The sequence below is a fragment of the Mastigoproctus giganteus genome, chromosome 14 (assembly GCF_048544385.1).
Source record: "Mastigoproctus giganteus isolate SK-2022 chromosome 14, ASM4854438v1, whole genome shotgun sequence".
Taxonomy (NCBI): domain Eukaryota; kingdom Metazoa; phylum Arthropoda; class Arachnida; order Uropygi; family Thelyphonidae; genus Mastigoproctus; species Mastigoproctus giganteus.
Window position 1 is genome coordinate 116,365,045 of NC_143588.1, and position 18,418 is coordinate 116,383,462.

The 18,418-nt window shown below is 34.6% G+C and overlaps 1 protein-coding gene across 1 annotated transcript in view; it reads right to left on the reverse strand.

Moving 5' to 3' along the window:
• Positions 1–17,192, reverse strand: part of LOC150075625 (uncharacterized) — a 73,233-nt gene extending 56,041 nt beyond the window's left edge. Inside the window, exons 1-2 of the mRNA XM_090388596.1 lie at positions 17,087–17,192; positions 6,217–7,423 (exon numbers count right to left, since the gene is read on the reverse strand). Of these exons, the coding sequence (XP_090244722.1) occupies positions 6,217–7,421 (1,205 nt within the window). The 5' untranslated portion in view covers positions 7,422–7,423; positions 17,087–17,192. The remainder of the gene's footprint in view (positions 1–6,216; positions 7,424–17,086) is intronic.
• Positions 17,193–18,418: the final 1,226 nt, after the last annotated feature.

Sequence of the window (18,418 nt, forward strand, 5' to 3'; positions counted from 1 at the left end):
AAATACTTGTGAGATTTCTAGGTCTCATAAACGAGGTGAAAGAATTTCTAATGGCAAGAAATGAATATTATACACAGCTGGATGATAGAGCTTGGCTGATAGATTTTGGCTTTCTTACTGATATAACTGTAAAATTGAATGAACTGAATTTAGAGATGCAAGGAAAAAATTGTCACATTATTAAAATGATGCAGTCAGTTAATAAATTTAAAAGTTACTTAGCACTGTTGAAATCTCATCTAGCAAGAAATTCAATATTGCACTTTCCAAATTTAAAATATATTGTTGAAAATCTGACGGATGAACATGTTACCACTGCACCATTCATACAATACATTGAAATTCTCTCGGAAGAATTTAATTCTAGGTTTCATCAGTTTTCCGAATTGGAACCAGTTGTAACATTCTTGTGTAATCCCTTCAATTTTATGAACAGCGATACGCTTGTTCCTATTGCAAATTACTTTAGCATCAGTAACTCTGAAGATTTGGAACTGGAAATAATAAATATACAAAATGATATTATTTTAAAATCACATTGGAACGATGAAAACTTTTGGAAATTAGTTGATGAAAATAGGTATCCATTGTTAAGAAAATGTGCCCTAGAAATATATTCTTACTTTGCTTCGATGTATCCTTTCGAGTCGCTTTTTGCAAACACAAAACAACTGAAATCCAAGTTCCAGTTAAGACTTACAGACTCACATTTAGATGACTGCCTAAGAGTAGGAAACTCAAGTTATATACCAGATTACAAGTTGGCCGAAAACAAGCAGTGCCAAGTTTCACATTGATTTTTTTTTTTTTTTCATCCTACATTTACAATAACTTTCCTAATGAAGTTTTTGGCTTATATATATCTATACAAAATGTTTCAATAAATGTAAGTACATACCTGTATGGTGTAAATTAAAAGAGAGGCAGACCTCCAAAGCAATGGGATAAATTTGAGTTGTAATAAGATCAGTATCTGCAAGAAATGGACGTATACAATGCAAAATTGACTCAGTTTTTTCAGTTATCATAGCAGGATGATACTTGCCCTAATATTTTTTATTTCAGTTTTCCACATAGTCTTAAGTTAAAAGGATTTTTTTGAAGTTTATTCTTCTTTTGCAAATACTGTCCAGAGAGATAGTTGAGAACTGAGAAACAAGTATTATTAATGGGAATGCACTTTTTTGAAAAATCTGTCATACACGTCAAGGGTCAAGCACATATGGAAATATAAATTGGAATATTTCGATTTTTTATTATGTTTATTGAACAATGCATAATAGAAATTGTTTAGCAAAAATAGGTTTTTTTTATTATCCATGCAGTTGGTTTATAAAAGTGGACCAGAATTTTGATTGCTGGCTGTTAGAAGATTTATTATTAATGGAAAAAATGTCCTTTTTTATAATTAAAAAAATATATAGATAAAGGATTTTGCACCTTCTGTGAAAATTTATGATTAAAATGACCCTTTTGTTAATTTTTGCCTATTTAAATTTGTATGTTTAAATACTTGTACCTGCTGCAAAAAAAAAAGAAAAAAAAGTGTTATTAATTACCTATTCACACTGGATGAATAAAGCTAACCCTCTATTTTTTAATGGAAAGTGGTGGCTTATTTTTTTTCCCCATCACTGTGTACATTAAATAAAAAAACAAAAAAATTACTTGCAAATATCCTTTGCCACAATATGTTCCTAGAATGTATATTAGTCCAAAATATGCTTTTGTTGTTGATTTCTTTTATATAAAAATATATATATATATTTCTATAGGTGCAATTTGCAGTGGGGAGGAGTGGAGATAGAATCTTCTAGAATCATGACTATACTTTTATTTCTAAGCACCGTTCCAACTTAAGCGGGTACTAAGTATTATAGGTTCTAACACCTTCAGAAAAAGGGTTTTTATTATGAAACTGAAATTTTCCACTATAAGCAGAATAAACTTTGAACCATATGAATTCTCACTGATGTCTTTTGTATTGTTTTCTAGCAGGTCCATATCCTTCTTGCACAGAGGCAAATTGGCCATAAGACTTACCGGGGAAACCCCGGTGGGTCGGTGGCCGGTGTGATTTTCAGTATTACACTCTGACATCCGATACATTCTATTTGTCTTCCCCAGTAAGAATTTTTGATCCAGTCCGCCTCTGTTCTTGCATCAGTTTCTGAACCTTCATGTTATAGGTAATATAGATAGTGAATACATCCCCTACATAATCATTGGTCAAACCCAATATGCTGTATTGGTAATGTAACTGCACTGTTCGGTGATGACCATAACAGTATAATTATCTCTAAATCATTTTAATCTTCATTTGTGTGTTGTTGTTTTTTACTTTAATATTAATTATACACAAATTAATATTTTTAATATTAATTTGTGGATAATAAGGAAACTTAGTTAAAGTATTGTTGAAGTAGCATGCCAAATTTGTTACCAACTATGCCATCCCGCCCTCATCACAGAAAACATTGAAATAAAATTTGTAATTATGAAAACCCTAAAATTAATGAATATCATAAACAAAACAATGGCCAGTTGTAACTGCTTTCTTCCATCATTTTATTTTTATTTTTACTTTTGCCCCCCAGGGCCTCACTTGTATTCCTGTTCACATGACCTTGCCCAAAGTATGGACTACTTAATTTTCTCTAAGTCAGATTTTCAAGTCTGTAGTTACCTATTTTATATGTAGGACCTAATTTTTGTATTAAAGCTCCAACACTGCAAATATTGACAGATTTGGGTAGTCTGGAACCCTAGCACACATTTTTAAGTGCCCTAAAAATACAGTTGCAGGGATAATTGTGTTGCTTTAGGCATCCTAAATCCACAGTGCTACTGGATCCTGTAAATCCATTCTTGACTGCAACAAATCCACGTATAGTGAAACAAAACAGTTATGTGCTACAAAGGTTTAGAATTACTTATGAGGGAATATTGAAATTTGACCAATGGGGTATTATCTTCATATCCATCTTATTCAAATAGTTTGGATGATTAAGCAGCATTTATTTCATATTACTAGTTGATAATTAGACTATGCCCAAAGGACCAAGATCATGTTAAAGCCTGGAAACGATCATGTTTAGCTCCCAGGGATGATAAATAGTAATAATGAGACCTTTACATATGCTGAAGCAACAGCAAAATGATTACAGCATTTCTGAACCTTTTTATCTAGTAGAGAGGGACAGAATTTTATTTGCATCTAGGTAGGCTTAAAAGTCTTGATCATGCATATTTTGGCAGGTGCTACAAAAAATGCTACAAAAGTGGGGAAGTAAATGGATGGGAAGAGGGAAGGTCACTTCAGTGTTTCAATCAACAATGGAGCTGTCTTTCAGTGCACATTTTCTTTATACAGATGCACAGTGACTTTCTGGACACCCTGTATGTTGAAGTGTGTGTTGTGGTATTACTGGTGGCTCCTAGGCATTTGCCCATCTCCACGATGTTGAAATGAGTATTAACTCTGTAAAAATGTAATTAAAAAGGTGCAAATTGTTTTCTGCTGAATATGTATAATAAAACGAACAGTTTTATTTATATGGCCAATAAAAGCAGACACACTAATTTAGGGATTTGCAAAATCAAATTGTAGGCGAAATATTCTGGACAGACTGTCAACTAATTCATATTTTATGAAGTAGCATTCTCTATTCTTAGCTACATAAATGATTTTGAGATAGTGCAGCAACTGTGAACTTTGTTTTTAATGAAGAAAAATCATTCTCCACTTAAAGCATTAAGATACTTTTAGTTTTGTTATTGCTTTATCATATTAATATTTTAATTTGGGCAAATAGATGTACTTCATAGGCATTTTATAGCTATGCATATTGGCACGAGCTTGTTACAAGTATCTTAAAGATCTCAAGACAAGTTTGGAGTTTTCCTTTCCATATATCTCTTAAATTTATATGGTTTTAATGACACCATTACACCATATAAATACTGGTTATTATCCTTCTGTGCCAGGAAAATTGACTCCTGTGCCAGGAAAACTGACACAGAAGGAGAATAACCAGGGAGATCTAGATGTATCCTACTTTTACAACACCCCTATTGTAAACTGAATATAAGTAGTTAAAATCAGTATTTGTAAATAGTATATTTAATTATTATTTAAATATTAACTTAGGTGATGCTTTTGATATACCCTAAAAAAAAATTTCCACATAAGAAGTGGATGGAAAAATGATAGCACCTACCAAAGTCAGTAAGGGGGTGCTAATGGGCTCATGGTGCAGTCTCTTATATTAAAGACCACAAGTTGCTTGTTGCACCAACCAGTCACCTATGTTGCAGTGCATACTGCTTTTCATGTATGTCATTTAAATAATTTAAATAATCTGATACCCAAATGTTTCCATTATTTTGTGCACTATATATATATATAAGAATGCTATTCAGTTACAGTTTGCTCCCCCCTGATGAATCCCCTGCTTTATTTAAATCTTTTAAAACTGGCCAAAAACTCAATGGAGCACAAGATTACTCCTTTTTAAGATAAAGTAAAATATTTTAGCAGAGTGATTGGGAACGGGAGTGCAGTAGCATACTCTTTGAGTAGGCATTGGTTCAACCCCCCTGACTGCTAAATATGGTTGATCTGCCAACCAGCAGTGGACCAGTGTGGCAGATCGTGGTCCATTTCCCTTAACATGAATAGTTGAGGAGGCTTCCACCCTGCAGTGGATTGATAACGGCTGCAGTTTACCTTTTTTTTTTTTTGTTATTGGTAATGCTTTGCAGTGGTGCTCTCGTAATTGTAATACAAGGTGTATAGTAAAAATCTGTTTATTATTTTATAGTTGCACATCTTAAGTCATGGGTATTCCTTTGTATGTGCATCCTATTGTCATGTAGGCAACTCTTTAAGTGTTATGCCCCCCATTTTAAAACTAACATGTATTTTCCTCATTATTTAACAATATTTTTATAACCATGTAATAAGAATGTTATTATTATCATGTAAAAATCCAACACTATTAAATGTTGGATTTTTGAATTTGAGACATAAAAGCATTCTTGGGCAGGAGCATCAAGCTATGCGGCAGTATGACTAATGTATGGGTGAGTGCAGTTGCAACGTTTTTATATGTAGCCTTTACTTCATAACTGGGTTGTTACTATTGCAACACAAGGGTATCTGCCCACCCACCAAAGAGAGGCGAATAAGCTTCGAAACGGTGCCGTCTGGGTGGTGGTATCTGCCGAGAATAAGTAACATCAGTCTTCTCCACTGGTGAAGCGATACTTATTGGAGGTAGTGTAAAATATGGTAACTAATTGTGAAGGTATTCACAATATGTGATGTAATTAAAATGATGCCAATTTGTCTACTTTTGTAGGTGGCTATGTGTAAAAATGATACAAATGCACTAACCCATATGTTTTTTGAATTTAATTATTAAATGTAAAAAATTAAACTGTCAATATATATGTTGATTAAAATAAATAAAATTCTATTTCAAAAAATGCATAATTAATGTAAAACTATTGTTCTTGCAGCCATTGGCACAAATTCTCACAAGCCTGTTCTCATAGGTTTGTGAGAATCCACGAGGCTCACAACCTTTAGCATTTTTGTCTCTTTTGACTTCTAGCCGAAAAAGGTTGTGTACTCAGGCACTTCTACATTGATGGAAGACCAACCTAAAAAAGGGCAGTTTACAAAATTAGTCAGGAATGCAATTACAAATTTGCAGACCTGAGACAAACTCTATAAGCAGACTTCTGTGGAGAGGGGTTCTTCAAAAAATTTGTTAATAATGGCATCCAAAACACTAATTTATGGGACCTACCAAATTACATATCCTAGGAAGTGTATTCATTTGTCTAGATCAGTGGTTCTTCAACAGGGAGGCTCATCTCCCTAGAGGATGAGCAAAGGTCTTTTTAAATTAAATTTTCTGCTAATGTACAGTATTTCATTTACAAATTTTTAAAACAGAATAAGGAAGATGAGGTGACAGAAAAAAATTAGAAGGGACAGATTGGCAGGGAGGTGACTGCACATAAAAGATTAAGAACCCCTGGTCTAGATGTAAGTTCATCCCTGAAATTAGCCAGTGAAAAAAAGTGAGATTTACATGAATATATTGATAATTTATGACAAATCTGTACAAAAAGAGATTGAAAATAACTTTTATATTACACATTTTGATATTCGTATAATAAACTTTCACATCAAAAGTTCTTTAGAGGTTGTTCACTCTTCCTGTAAATAAAATCATTCCAGTCCTGTGATCTACAATGAAGAATAAGAAGGGGTGGTTAACAAGAAATTCAATGTTCATACTAGGAAGTGGTCGAATCCTATTTGATATCAATCCAGTGACTGCAGCTGCCTCACTTCCTTCTTCATTAATCTCTATCACTGCCTTGTGTACAACTTGAGATAAGAGAAGACTAGCATCTTGACTAATTCCACTGAAATCAGCATTAAGGAAAGGTTTCTTCAATCCCATTGATTTTAACACTTCAGAAAGCTCATTCTCATATTCCAGTTTGAATTTTGGAAGGGTGATCATATTCAACTCCATTTCATAGAAACTTTGATTAATGCTTTGCAAATACTCAGCTGTCAGCTTGCTCTCCAAACTAGGTAATCCATTTAGAGACTTAGGGAGAAAGATCCACATGTTTACATTTTCACCTTCATATGGTAACTCAATTGCCTGCATATCACTGGTCTCGGCATAAAAGAATTTTGCTTTTTTCATCTTCATGGTAGGTACGAGCTTTTCTTCTGCTTTGTTTCCATTATTGTAAAATGGGAGTTCTTTTGTGTCTTCAGGCTCAAACTGTGTGTACCAAGTGCCCTTAAAGTAGACAGCATTGAGGATTACAAAGGCAGTTGAGGGATCCAAAGTGTCCACAAGCTTTTCAATTTTATTGTTAGTTTTAGTTTTCACCCAAGAATTAAGTTGATCCACTGCATAGTCTGCATTTCCTGCAAAGTCTACATTTTGTACGTTTGCTTTGTAGATATTAGCAAGACCCTCTCTGTACTCGGGCATGATCTCTAATTCTTTCTGAAAAAGGGCAGCATTAGCTACATTCAAAGTATATTCATCGTGAGTATTTTCTATGAGTGAGAGCATATTCTTGTAACTGTTGTGAATGCTGTCATCAGAGATGCCAACTTCCTTGTAACCTAAAATTTCTCGCATTTCTGCAGCTGTCATTCCTCGAGCCCCATAAAACAGCATGGCTAATGCAGTAGATAAACTAATTGGTGAATAAAATAAATTCCCCCCTTCGGAGGCTAGCTGCTTGTGTAAATTTAAAGAGAAAATATTGCTCGCTTCAGCTATTTGCATAGACACATCTTTAGTTGGTGCTCCATAGATCACAATGCAAGGAACAAGGAAAATCCCAAACAATATTTTAGTACAGGCATCCATGGCTGCTGGAAGGAAAAGGATCAGAATTAATATTAGCTGAAAAAAGTACTGTAATTTTTACATAAAGAAAATGAGAAAATGCTGTGTTATGTGTAGTTTCTCAATATATGTTTTTTTAATATATGAAAATAATTAATAATTGGATTACTTTATTTATAATCAGAGTCAGAAGTTTTGCAGGTCACTTGGTAAAATTATTTTGGTCACAACTGCACCATAAAAAATTTATTTTATTCATTGTTAACTTTTTGTAATTTATTCATAGTAGTGTAAATATTATTATTAATATTAGCCATATAGTGCAAGGAAACTATACAGTTAATATTAAGATTTATTTTATTGTTTTTTGTTTACACAAAATTCGATTTTCATACTAGGAAGTGGTCGAATCCTACTTGATATCAATTCTGCACCAGCCAAAAAAAAAGTAGGTAAGAAAATACAAGTTATGCTCTTCCTTTCCAATGTAGGTAACTATTCATTTGACTATTGAATTTCATCAAACTGTTAACCTTAATTACCTGCAGAGGCAACTTGTTACAGTAATTGGCTCATTTAGCTAAAAGAAAACTTCCTACAGTCTAGTCTAACCCTCTTCCCCTGTAATTTGAATTTCATCATCATCATCTATCATCATTCTGCTATTCCACGGGTCGACATATGAAGCCTTGCCACCATGCCCTGTCCATGTATTTCTTTCTGTCGTTGATTTCACTCCAATTTCCTCCTTTCTTAATGACATCGGTCTTTATCACGTCCTGCCATCTCATTCTTGGTCTCCCCCCTTAGTCTTTTGTCCCTTAATTGTAAATCAAACATTCTTCTTGGCAAACAACTCTCATTCATCCTCTCGACATGTCCAAACCATTTCAAACGGGACCTTTCAATCCTATTCTGGAGTTTTTAAACCTGAATTCTCTCCCTAATCACATCATTCCTGATTTTGTCACGTCGTCTTTCTGGCTGGCTATGCTTCTCAAAAATTTCATTTCTGCCCCATGAATTCTGCTTTCATCCTTTTTCTGCTTAGCCCAAGTTTCAGATGCATATGTCAGAATTGGTACATAATAGGCCCGATATATAGCCTTCTTGCACTTCAGTGGTATGTTCCTGTTCCAGATCAGAGATCTTGTCTGCCTAAAGAAATTCCCACCCGCTTGTATCCTTCTACCTATTTCTTCGTCTATTACTCCAGTCTTTGTAATGGTGCTTCCTAGATACTTGAAGTTGTTATCCATTTTTAGCCGGATACCTTCTATTGTAATGTATCCATCAAGCTCCCCACTCCTCTTTAGAACCATTACTTCACTCTTCTCCTGACTGAAAACCAGTCCAAATTCATTGGCCATATTAGCCCATATATCTTGTCGTTACACTTGTTCCCTGCTCTCTCCCCATATGCAGAGGTCATCTGCAAAGAGCATGACGTTCATCTGCTCCTGTCCAAGTTGTTCCACCACTCTACATTGCACATCATTCCCCACAGCTATGAACAGTAGTGGTGACAGGATGCCTCCTTGCCTCAAACCTGATGTTGTTTTGAAGCTCTCCGTCAACCCCACCACTGTTCTTACTTTGCTCGCTGTATTGGTGACATATTCTCAGTTCTCTCCACAAGATGTTCCTCTATCCACAAGTTTCTCGAAACCTCCCACACTTTCTCTCTTTACGGCATTAAACTTTATATCCAAAAATGCCATCCATAATTCTTTATTGTGTTCATAACACTTTTCCATCAGTTGCCTGATGCAGAAAATTAAATCCACCATCGATCTGCCATGCCTAAAACCGTACTGTTCGTCGGCCATCCTATTTTCAATCGTTCCCCTTATCTTCCGCTCTAACACTCTCATACAGCTTACTCGTATGTGATGCCTCTATAATTGGAACACTTTTTCCTGTTCCCTTCTTGAACAACGGGATGATCAAACCTTCTTTCCAGTCCTTCAGCACCTGTCTCTCATCCCAGATTTTACGGAACAGTGTATGTCCATGCTATCCCTGCCTCGCCTGCAGCCTTCAGCATCTCCATTATCTCATCCATCCGGTCGTGAGTTAATCCTAACTCGTGACTTTTTCCCAACATTGCCCAGTACTCGTTGTAAAAGTCCTTAGCTTTATTCTTAATATCATTAGTGCCAATGTGTAAAAAATATCGCCTTTGTTGCCTTTAAATGATGACATCTGCTGTACTACGTCAGATGTCATTTTGCACATGGCAGAAATACTCTGACCTATTACATCTATCCTTTTTGTACAATATATTTCCCTGACAATAGAGCCACCAACAGTAACTACGTCTTGTGGGACCAGAGCATTCTGATTTGGGTATTTCTACAGTGTTGCCTGATGCACAAGTGGGACTCTGGCATTGAGATGGACAGCTGAGTGCTTGTTAGTCCCCCATTTTAATTCCTTTGAGGGCGTACACCCCATTCTTCAAGCTCTCAGAACCGGGTTCTCACTTAATCTCATACTTTTTGCACTGATTACACAAAAGTATCCTCTAAGCTGTATCCATGGCCCCTTAGAGTATCTGCAAACATTGCATGAACAGCACATTTTGTAAGGCTATGATTCATAGAAGAACTGCCTCTTCAATTCTCCCCGAGCACAGTGCTCCTGCTACTTTGATCTAGGTGGTTTGCTGCTTTAGACTGAGGCATGATTTCTGTTTAAATTCAATTTAATTTGGGAATATTACACTAAACTAATAGGTGCCTAAACGGTATGATATGTATTGCACTATCACAGTTTACATGACATGTTCTTACACTGCACCGTTATGTCCATGCAGTTTTAAATTAGTTATAGCCAGTGGTGAGCTATAGTGGGCTTGCGAGAGCCCATTGTTACTTTTTTTGAAAATTTGCGAGCACATTGTTTGAACGATCACCTATTTTACAAATGAAATCCTGAATTTAATTATCGAGTATCCAGAGCTGGAACTATGGTGGGGCGAGCGGGGCCCCATCCCCAATATTTTAATGGTGCAATCGACCAGTTATGTATTTAAAATTGCTTCATTTTTGAGTTAATTACAGTCCAACCTCTGTTTGATGAACTTCTTCATAGCGAATTTTTTAAAATTCCCCATGGTTTCTACGAAAACATTTTAAATAATTTCTGTAGAATGATGGATCATGAGAAACCTTTGTATGCATTGTTCTCACCTCTGGCCTTTAGACGTGTTTGGGGTTTTCATAAAAAAAAAAAAAAAAAAAAAAAAAAGAAGACGACAATTTAGGTAATTAGAAAGTGCAAATTAAGGGTGAAAGGGATTACCGTCCCACAATGTTAATGGTGTCTGTAAAACCTATGGAGTCACATACTGAGAAGTCGCTCTAGTCAATATGCTTTCCATAGCCAGTCAGAGGATTAAGAAGATTCCCAACACAGATAATAGCCTCTGGTCAACCTGTGTTGTGGTTCCCCTTTACTCCACCAAGAAGTCATATGTTTTTCGTAGAAGTGAGTCATACACGTGTTTCAGTAAATTTCTCCTGTCTATGTTTACATGGTCACAGTAGCTGAATATCCGTGTGACTCTGACATTTTGGACTGTATTCAAAGAACTAGTGAGAGTAGCAATGTGGAGGGGGTGAATGAGGCAACTAAGATATTAAGTAAACTTTCTGAAGATGAAATGTTGGCAGATTTGGAAACCACGTTGAGGCTTTCACTCTGAAGAAAATGTTCCAAAATATAATAGCATACAGGCAATAATTACAAAAAAAAAAAAAAAACTGTATGATTATATCACCAATCTCCAAAAAACCAGTGCAAATTAAGGATTATTGCTAAAGAACTTGATATGGAAACTATAAAGATCAGTCATGTGTTCAGGCCACAATGGGCAGCTTGTAGCTTGCAGACGGCAATTGAGGGTTGGAGGAATTATCCCGCTTTGTGCAAACATTTTGAATCAGAAGTTAAATATTCTGGATTATTAAAGCGACTTTTCAATCTGGAATTTCTTAATGATTTAGCACTAATGATTGACATTCTGCAGGAGCTCTCTCTTACCTTTCAGAAGCTTTACAAAGTCGCAGCATCACTATAGTAAAAGCAGATTAATTATTCTATCAATGCTATAACATTTGAAAATTCTGAAGGAAATTATGAAGCTAAAATGGAGAGCATGTTAAAGTGGAAAGAATTTGAAGGAATCAAAATCGAAAGTAAGAACACATTTAAAAAATTACCTTGTGACACATTATTAAGGATAAGTTATTAATGCAACAGAGTAATTTTAAATTAAATAAAGAAAATAATGATACTATTGATGATGAGGAATTGAAAGAAATTTTATATACCCCATTTTGGCTAATATTTAGTTTATGGTGCACCCTCTCTAGACCCGCTGACACGGCAGTGATTGAGGGGTGGAGGCCACGCCTACTTCAATTGCCTTTTTCACATTCCTTTTCCTTCAATTTCAGCTCCAATTTCATGTGACAGCCGCATGCAAGTAGGGTGAAGAGGGGCAAAGTGAGTGGGCAGAGTCACAATCCGTTAATCACTGCTTTCCCCCTCTTCTCCTCACCGCCATTTTGAAGGGTACATCTTAAACTAAATATTTACCACCTTTTGTATTGTAAATATTTTATTGAACATTCGGAAATTTTCATAATTTCTGGAAGACAAGATACAATGGATTTATGATAACTAAAGTAAGAGATGGATATAATATTTTCAAATTGGCACCCAGGCACCAAATTGCCATTAGGACCCAGGCACCATATATCCTAGGTACGCTCCTGGCGATCCATACTAAATGGCGAAATAATGTATATTTTAAATGCAATTGCACAAAAGCAAAAAAATCACGCTTTTCCATCTCTCTACAGATCTGATATTGCAACAGTACATAGAATGCATTGATACTGTCTAAACTCTTTATAGCGACCCTCTTTTTAACGTCCCACACGTTATAATGTCCTATGTGGTTGGTCCTGGCCAATTTTTCATTAACCTAATGCTATTTTATGAACAATCGATATAACGACCGTTTCCTCATTTCCCCTGAGGGAGTCGTTATACAGAGCTTTGTATAACTCATCTATGACAAATATCAAAAAATAAAAAATTTTCTTAATTTTAAAAAGTGTTATATTAACGATTCATTGCCTTTTCGACTTTTAAACAAGGTATTATAAGGGGTTATATCCATTATTATTGATTTTTGGCACAAAAAAAAAAAATTTTTTTCCTGACACCGTTATGACATGTCAATCTAGAAAACAAAATATTTGGGGAAAAAACAACCACAAGAACTATTCACAAAAAAATATATCTGTCATTTCCCACTAAAAATTATAGAAAACAAATCCACAGAAAAAAGGTGGTTAAAAAAAGAAATCTACATTAATATATCATTCACTTCTCAAAATTTTGAAAAAGGGCATATGGGAATATACCCCCCCCCCCCATCCCAAAACAACAAATATATTCCTTAGCTTATTTGTCCCAACTTTAATACTCAGCAAGGGCAACCTGGTCAATTGCGCATCCTTCATATTTCATTCATTCCTTGCGCTTTAGAGGACCCCGCTTTTCAAACAAAAAAATTAAATTATTAAAAAAGAGAAAAAAATGAAATATTCAGAATCAAATCACATAAAATAATTGTTAAGAACGACATACACAACCAAACGAATATCACCTTATCTTATAAGGAAAACAGGAATAAAACGTCTGAATGCACCTAATTCTGCGAGTCACGCGTTCACGTGGGTCGCGACGACCGTGCAGCCGCTGTGCCTGAGTGACAGAGGCACCCGCATCCTGAGTGCCTCTGTCACTCAAGATGCGGCGTTCAGCGCAACCGTAACCCTAAACGATTTCAGTTTTTTAGCATTACTTATAAATATCACGAAACTTACCTCTTAATCCGTATGGTTAAAATATAATGAAGAAATTAAAAAATATAAAAAAATTCCCCCGAGGGTGGAAAAGTGCACTCTTTTCCGCTTGAATCGTCATACATAAAAATTAACGATTATGAAACTAAGAATAAGAAGAACCAAGGGTCAGTTGGTTTATTTAATCGGGAAAGAAATTCTGAGTGTTATAATGGCTAACTCTAGCTCCCGTGGTGCATGATTAGCGCGCGCGCGCGCGCGCGCCCCGGAAATTTTACATGTTATCTTGTGAGGTTCAGTAGGAAATTCATTCAATGGCTACAGCTTCGTGTAATTAATAATAGTTTATAACTGGAATTCAGTTTTGTTAATATTATTGCAGAATCTGAGTGTTATAATTATGTGAATGCTAATGTTGACTGAGTTCTGTGGCTGAATAATTAGCATGAAGGCTGTTTTGGTGATATAAGCTCTGTTATTTGCAGTTGGATCCAAATTTGGCGGTATTACTACCAATGTCGTATGCATTAGGGTACCTACAGACGCTCTGGCTTGCCTGCACAGGCAAAGTTTGTGCAGTCAAACCGAAGCGTGTGTATATAGCGCAGGCCGCCTGAATAGCCGTCTGGCCCGGTCTGTGTAAATTTGAGCGACGACATATATTGTCCTGCACAGACTTGTAGGTCTGTGCATGTAGATGTGGTTTTCCCAAATATGGCACACACACAAAGGACCTTGTGAAGGCGCACTCAACGCCGTAAACAAATTCCCTACTTGATAAAATTGTTCTATAATTATTAGCTTCACAAGGGCCTCTGATGTCTGTAATTTTCAGATTCTGGGTTATGAGAGTGAGCAAACAGCAGGTTAGACAAAAAACCAAATACAGTGAACCAAACAAATAATTCATATTTAATGCACCTTAAATTTAGCATTTAGGAAATATAGTCCCATACTGAAGAGTAATATCCCAATTTGTCTGAAACGTAAAATAATGAACCAATGTATACTCCCCACCATGACATGGAAGTGAAACTTGGGCACTCACCAAAAGAACGGGAGAGAAGTTGAGAACTACACAGCGAAGAATGTAACGAATTATATTGGGAGTAAGACTGTTAGATAAGAAGAGAAACACATGGATTAGCAAACTGAAGTAAAGGACATTCTTATCAAAACTAAAGAACTAAAATAGTCTTGGGCAGGACACATAGCCCGAAGACATGATGACAGATGGACTAAGAAAATAACAGAAGGGAACCCAAGAGGAGCTAGAAGAAAGCCTGGAAGACAACAACGGAGATGGACAGATGAAATTCATGAGTTTGTGGGTAGGAAATGGATGGCCATTGCACAAAACAGAAGGAACTGGAAAGTTGCTGGAGAGGCCTTCATCCTGCAGTGGATTGAAAATGGATGATGATGGTGATGAAGAAATTCTTCTTCACTACCCTTAAGCTGTATGAAGAAATTCTTCGCTACGCTTAAAGATAATACTGTATTTACTCCATTTGAATTGTTACAACAAATTTTTAAAAACGATTTTACAGATATTTTTCCAAATGTAGCAGTTGCACTATTAGAATTTTTCTAACTTTACCCGTTTCAGCTGCCTGAGGTGAACGGAGTTTTTCAAAATTAATTTTAAAAAATTTACGATCGACAATGTCTGAACAAGACTTTCTTATTTGGCAATAATTTCAATAGAAAATGAACTTTTGGAAAAAATAAACAAATGAAATAATTAATTAATAAATTCGCATTTCTTAAAGCAAGGAAACATAAATTTGTATAATTTTTTTTTAAATTATAATTTTCCTTTTATTTTATTATTGTGATAAGAATATGATTACGGTGATTTAGAATTTAAAATTTATTTCCAGAATTTCAGAATGATTATTTTTGCTTGTTGTTTTATATGTGAGATATTTTGTAATTATGTTCTCTTTTAATAAATGAATGCTATTTTATTTACGTCTTCTTTTATTTTGTAATCCGGGGTAGAAAATTTGATCTCGCTTACTGGCGGCACATAGGGTCGCGGCGACCCTGCAACAGCGCGACCGTAACCCTAAACATCCGCTCTCATGATTAACACTGTTCAGATCCACATAAATCTTGACTTGAGTTCACTTAAGTCAGAACCTGCAAAAGGTACAGGTTTTGATTTAAGTGGAGAACTGAAAAAAAACAACTTTCAATTTTAGGCATTGATTTAAAAAATTGTCGAGAGCAACCTATGATAATGGGCCGTTCAAAATGGGGGGGGGGGTTGCTGAATGCACCCCATTACAATGTCTTAACATGCTTTTTAAAATTCATGGTTCATTTCCGAATCTAAGTATTGCTGAATCTAAAAATCTACGAATTTTATTGACATTTTCATTGGCTACTGTATCAGCATTTCTCCAAATTAAAATTAATAAAAAACTAAGGACTACAATGACTCAAGAAAGCATATCTAATTTGGCATTACTGTCAATAGAACACAAATTATGTGAAAATCTTGATTATAACAACATAATTAGTGATTTTGCTGAAATGAAGCAAGAAAAATAAATACATAATTTATGAATTATGTATGTCTTTATTTTATTACTCATCAACAGAACACCCGACATGCGCAATAATAATTAAATTTAGTCATCTTTGATATTTTGCCATCATTCAGTCATATAAAAACATATTTTTCGATTTTGTCGTTATGAAGGTATATTTACCAAAGTAGGAGGATAGAACGTATTTTATTTAACAGTTTGTTAGCTTGATTTATAGCTTTTAAATATTTAGACATATGGTACATGGGCCTCCATTTGTACTCTTGGCCCGGCCCTGAAAATGTTAGGAGTGGGCCTGCAATAGGGGCATTATGAATATATGTTAACGCAGATAATAATACATGATTTATATAAAGAAACGAACAAAGTGCTTTTATGTTCGAAACGACAGCATTTCGTTTCTACTCATCCGCCATATTTCTCATTCCTTACCCCATATTTCCCATTCACTTATTGCACGGTAACCAACAATATCCATGTGAATACCCTATGTGATATATGAAAAAAGAAATAATAATTTGTCCAACTTTAATTGAAATTTGGGATGGCTCAACAGATTTTCCCAAACAAGTGAAATATAACATTTTATGAATATTCACCCATTAGGAGTCGAGTTATTACATGCGGACGGGCTGACATGAAGAGAATAGGCCATTATATATGCTAACGTCTAATATAAAAGTTTAATGAATACAATAGTTCTACCATGGCACTTCTTTAATTAGGAGTACGAGTCCTTCATATTATTCCAGTAAAACAAATGTAAAATTACTCATCAACTAAATACAAGGTTATACAGAAGTACACAATTTATTTCATAATGTAAAAATAAAGAAATTTTTACACGCGGATAATGAAATAGAATAAATAATCTGACCATATCTTGGGAAACTAAATAAAACGAAATAAACTGCAAAAAGAAAGTTATAAAACCCTTTGGCAATTAAATCCATCGAATCCCCAAGATACAGCCATTAAAAATATATTATATATGCGCACACTAGGCACTATTAATTAACGAACAAACCCAATGGTAGAGCAGTCCTTTTAAATTATATAATATCAATCAGAATATTTCATCTATAAAGGCCAGAATATTTCATTTATAAACATAATTTTATTAATTAATTGCAATTATAATAATTTAATAAATTGATATAATTCATAATAATGTTCTTTTTAGAAGACGTTTTGAACGCCCTCTGACCTGCACTAGGTAAAAATAATCAAAATGGTTCCTTACCAAAGGAAGGGAAAGGGACAACCTTGTGTGCTGTCGAAGTCAAAATTAAAGGGGAAGTCCTATTAAGCGATTGTTCATTATATAGCACGCTTCAGGAAGTTCTTGCGTCATGTTCCTTTTGTATTATTATTACTACTTTGGTTCTGACAGCTGTTTCTTCCCATTTTCCGAATCTCGTCAAGCTAGTGGGAGAAGATAAACAGAGATTACTTCGGTGTGTCATGAGATATTGAGTAAAAGAAAGATTGGGACATTTAAGACAAACCGGAAAGACATTATTATACCTTGACCTTGCTAAAACTGTTACTCCACTGAGCATTGCAGAGAAGGTAGTTTTTTTGTTTTTTTTTACTGAGAAAGATTTTGTGTTCCTAGAGGTCATTTAGAAGTGAGAATGAAAGTATAACATGGCCGGTTTTATGTATTTCGATGTGAATTTTTAATAAGCAATTTTTATATATTCATTTTATTTTATATATAATTGAATTTTTTTTTTTTTTTTTTCATTAATCCTTCAATAGCCTAAACTAGTACGTACTTTTGGTCCCTATGGCCAAATACCATTTTTATTATTTATAATCAAAAAGATATATTAGATATATATTTTTTTACAGACAAACATAGTTATGTCTGCCGGACTATTATATTAAAAAAAAAAACAAAAAAACCCGACTAATCTCGTATTATCTAAATAATAATGTAGATGACACGAGTACAATTTGTAATCATATTTTTAAAATTAATTATAACTTCAGTTATTAGTTTCTTTTATTATTATTTTTTTGTCTTTAACAACGTATTATTTTTGTCTATAACAACGTTATAGCCTCAGTCATGGGGGAAGCCCCCTCCCCCCCATGGCTGAGGCTATATTAGCTATATCCTAGTTATCCATTGTGGCTCTTAAATGAATGAGTATATTGATAAAGTTTTCAGAAGAAGACAAACACTTGCACCCCCTAATTGTGATAGATAATTCCTTCAGTTTGCGCCCCTGGATCTTGGCATTTGGGGAATATTCATCCCTCTGCACTCCCCCCCCCCTGCTACGCCTCTGCAATGTTTGTGAATTTATAAAAATTACTATTGCAACGGTCTACGATTTGCATACATTTATTAATAAATAATTTAAATAATACAATGAATATAACAAAACTAAAAATATCAAAGAAAAAGAAACTTACAAATATTCGTTTATATCTACAGAGAATTTAATTCTATATAAACTTACAAAGAAAGTACAATAACTACAAAGACATTAGAAAACCAGATAGTTTATGTTTATACAGTATATCTAGTATAAAATCATAGAAACAAAATATTGCAAAATAT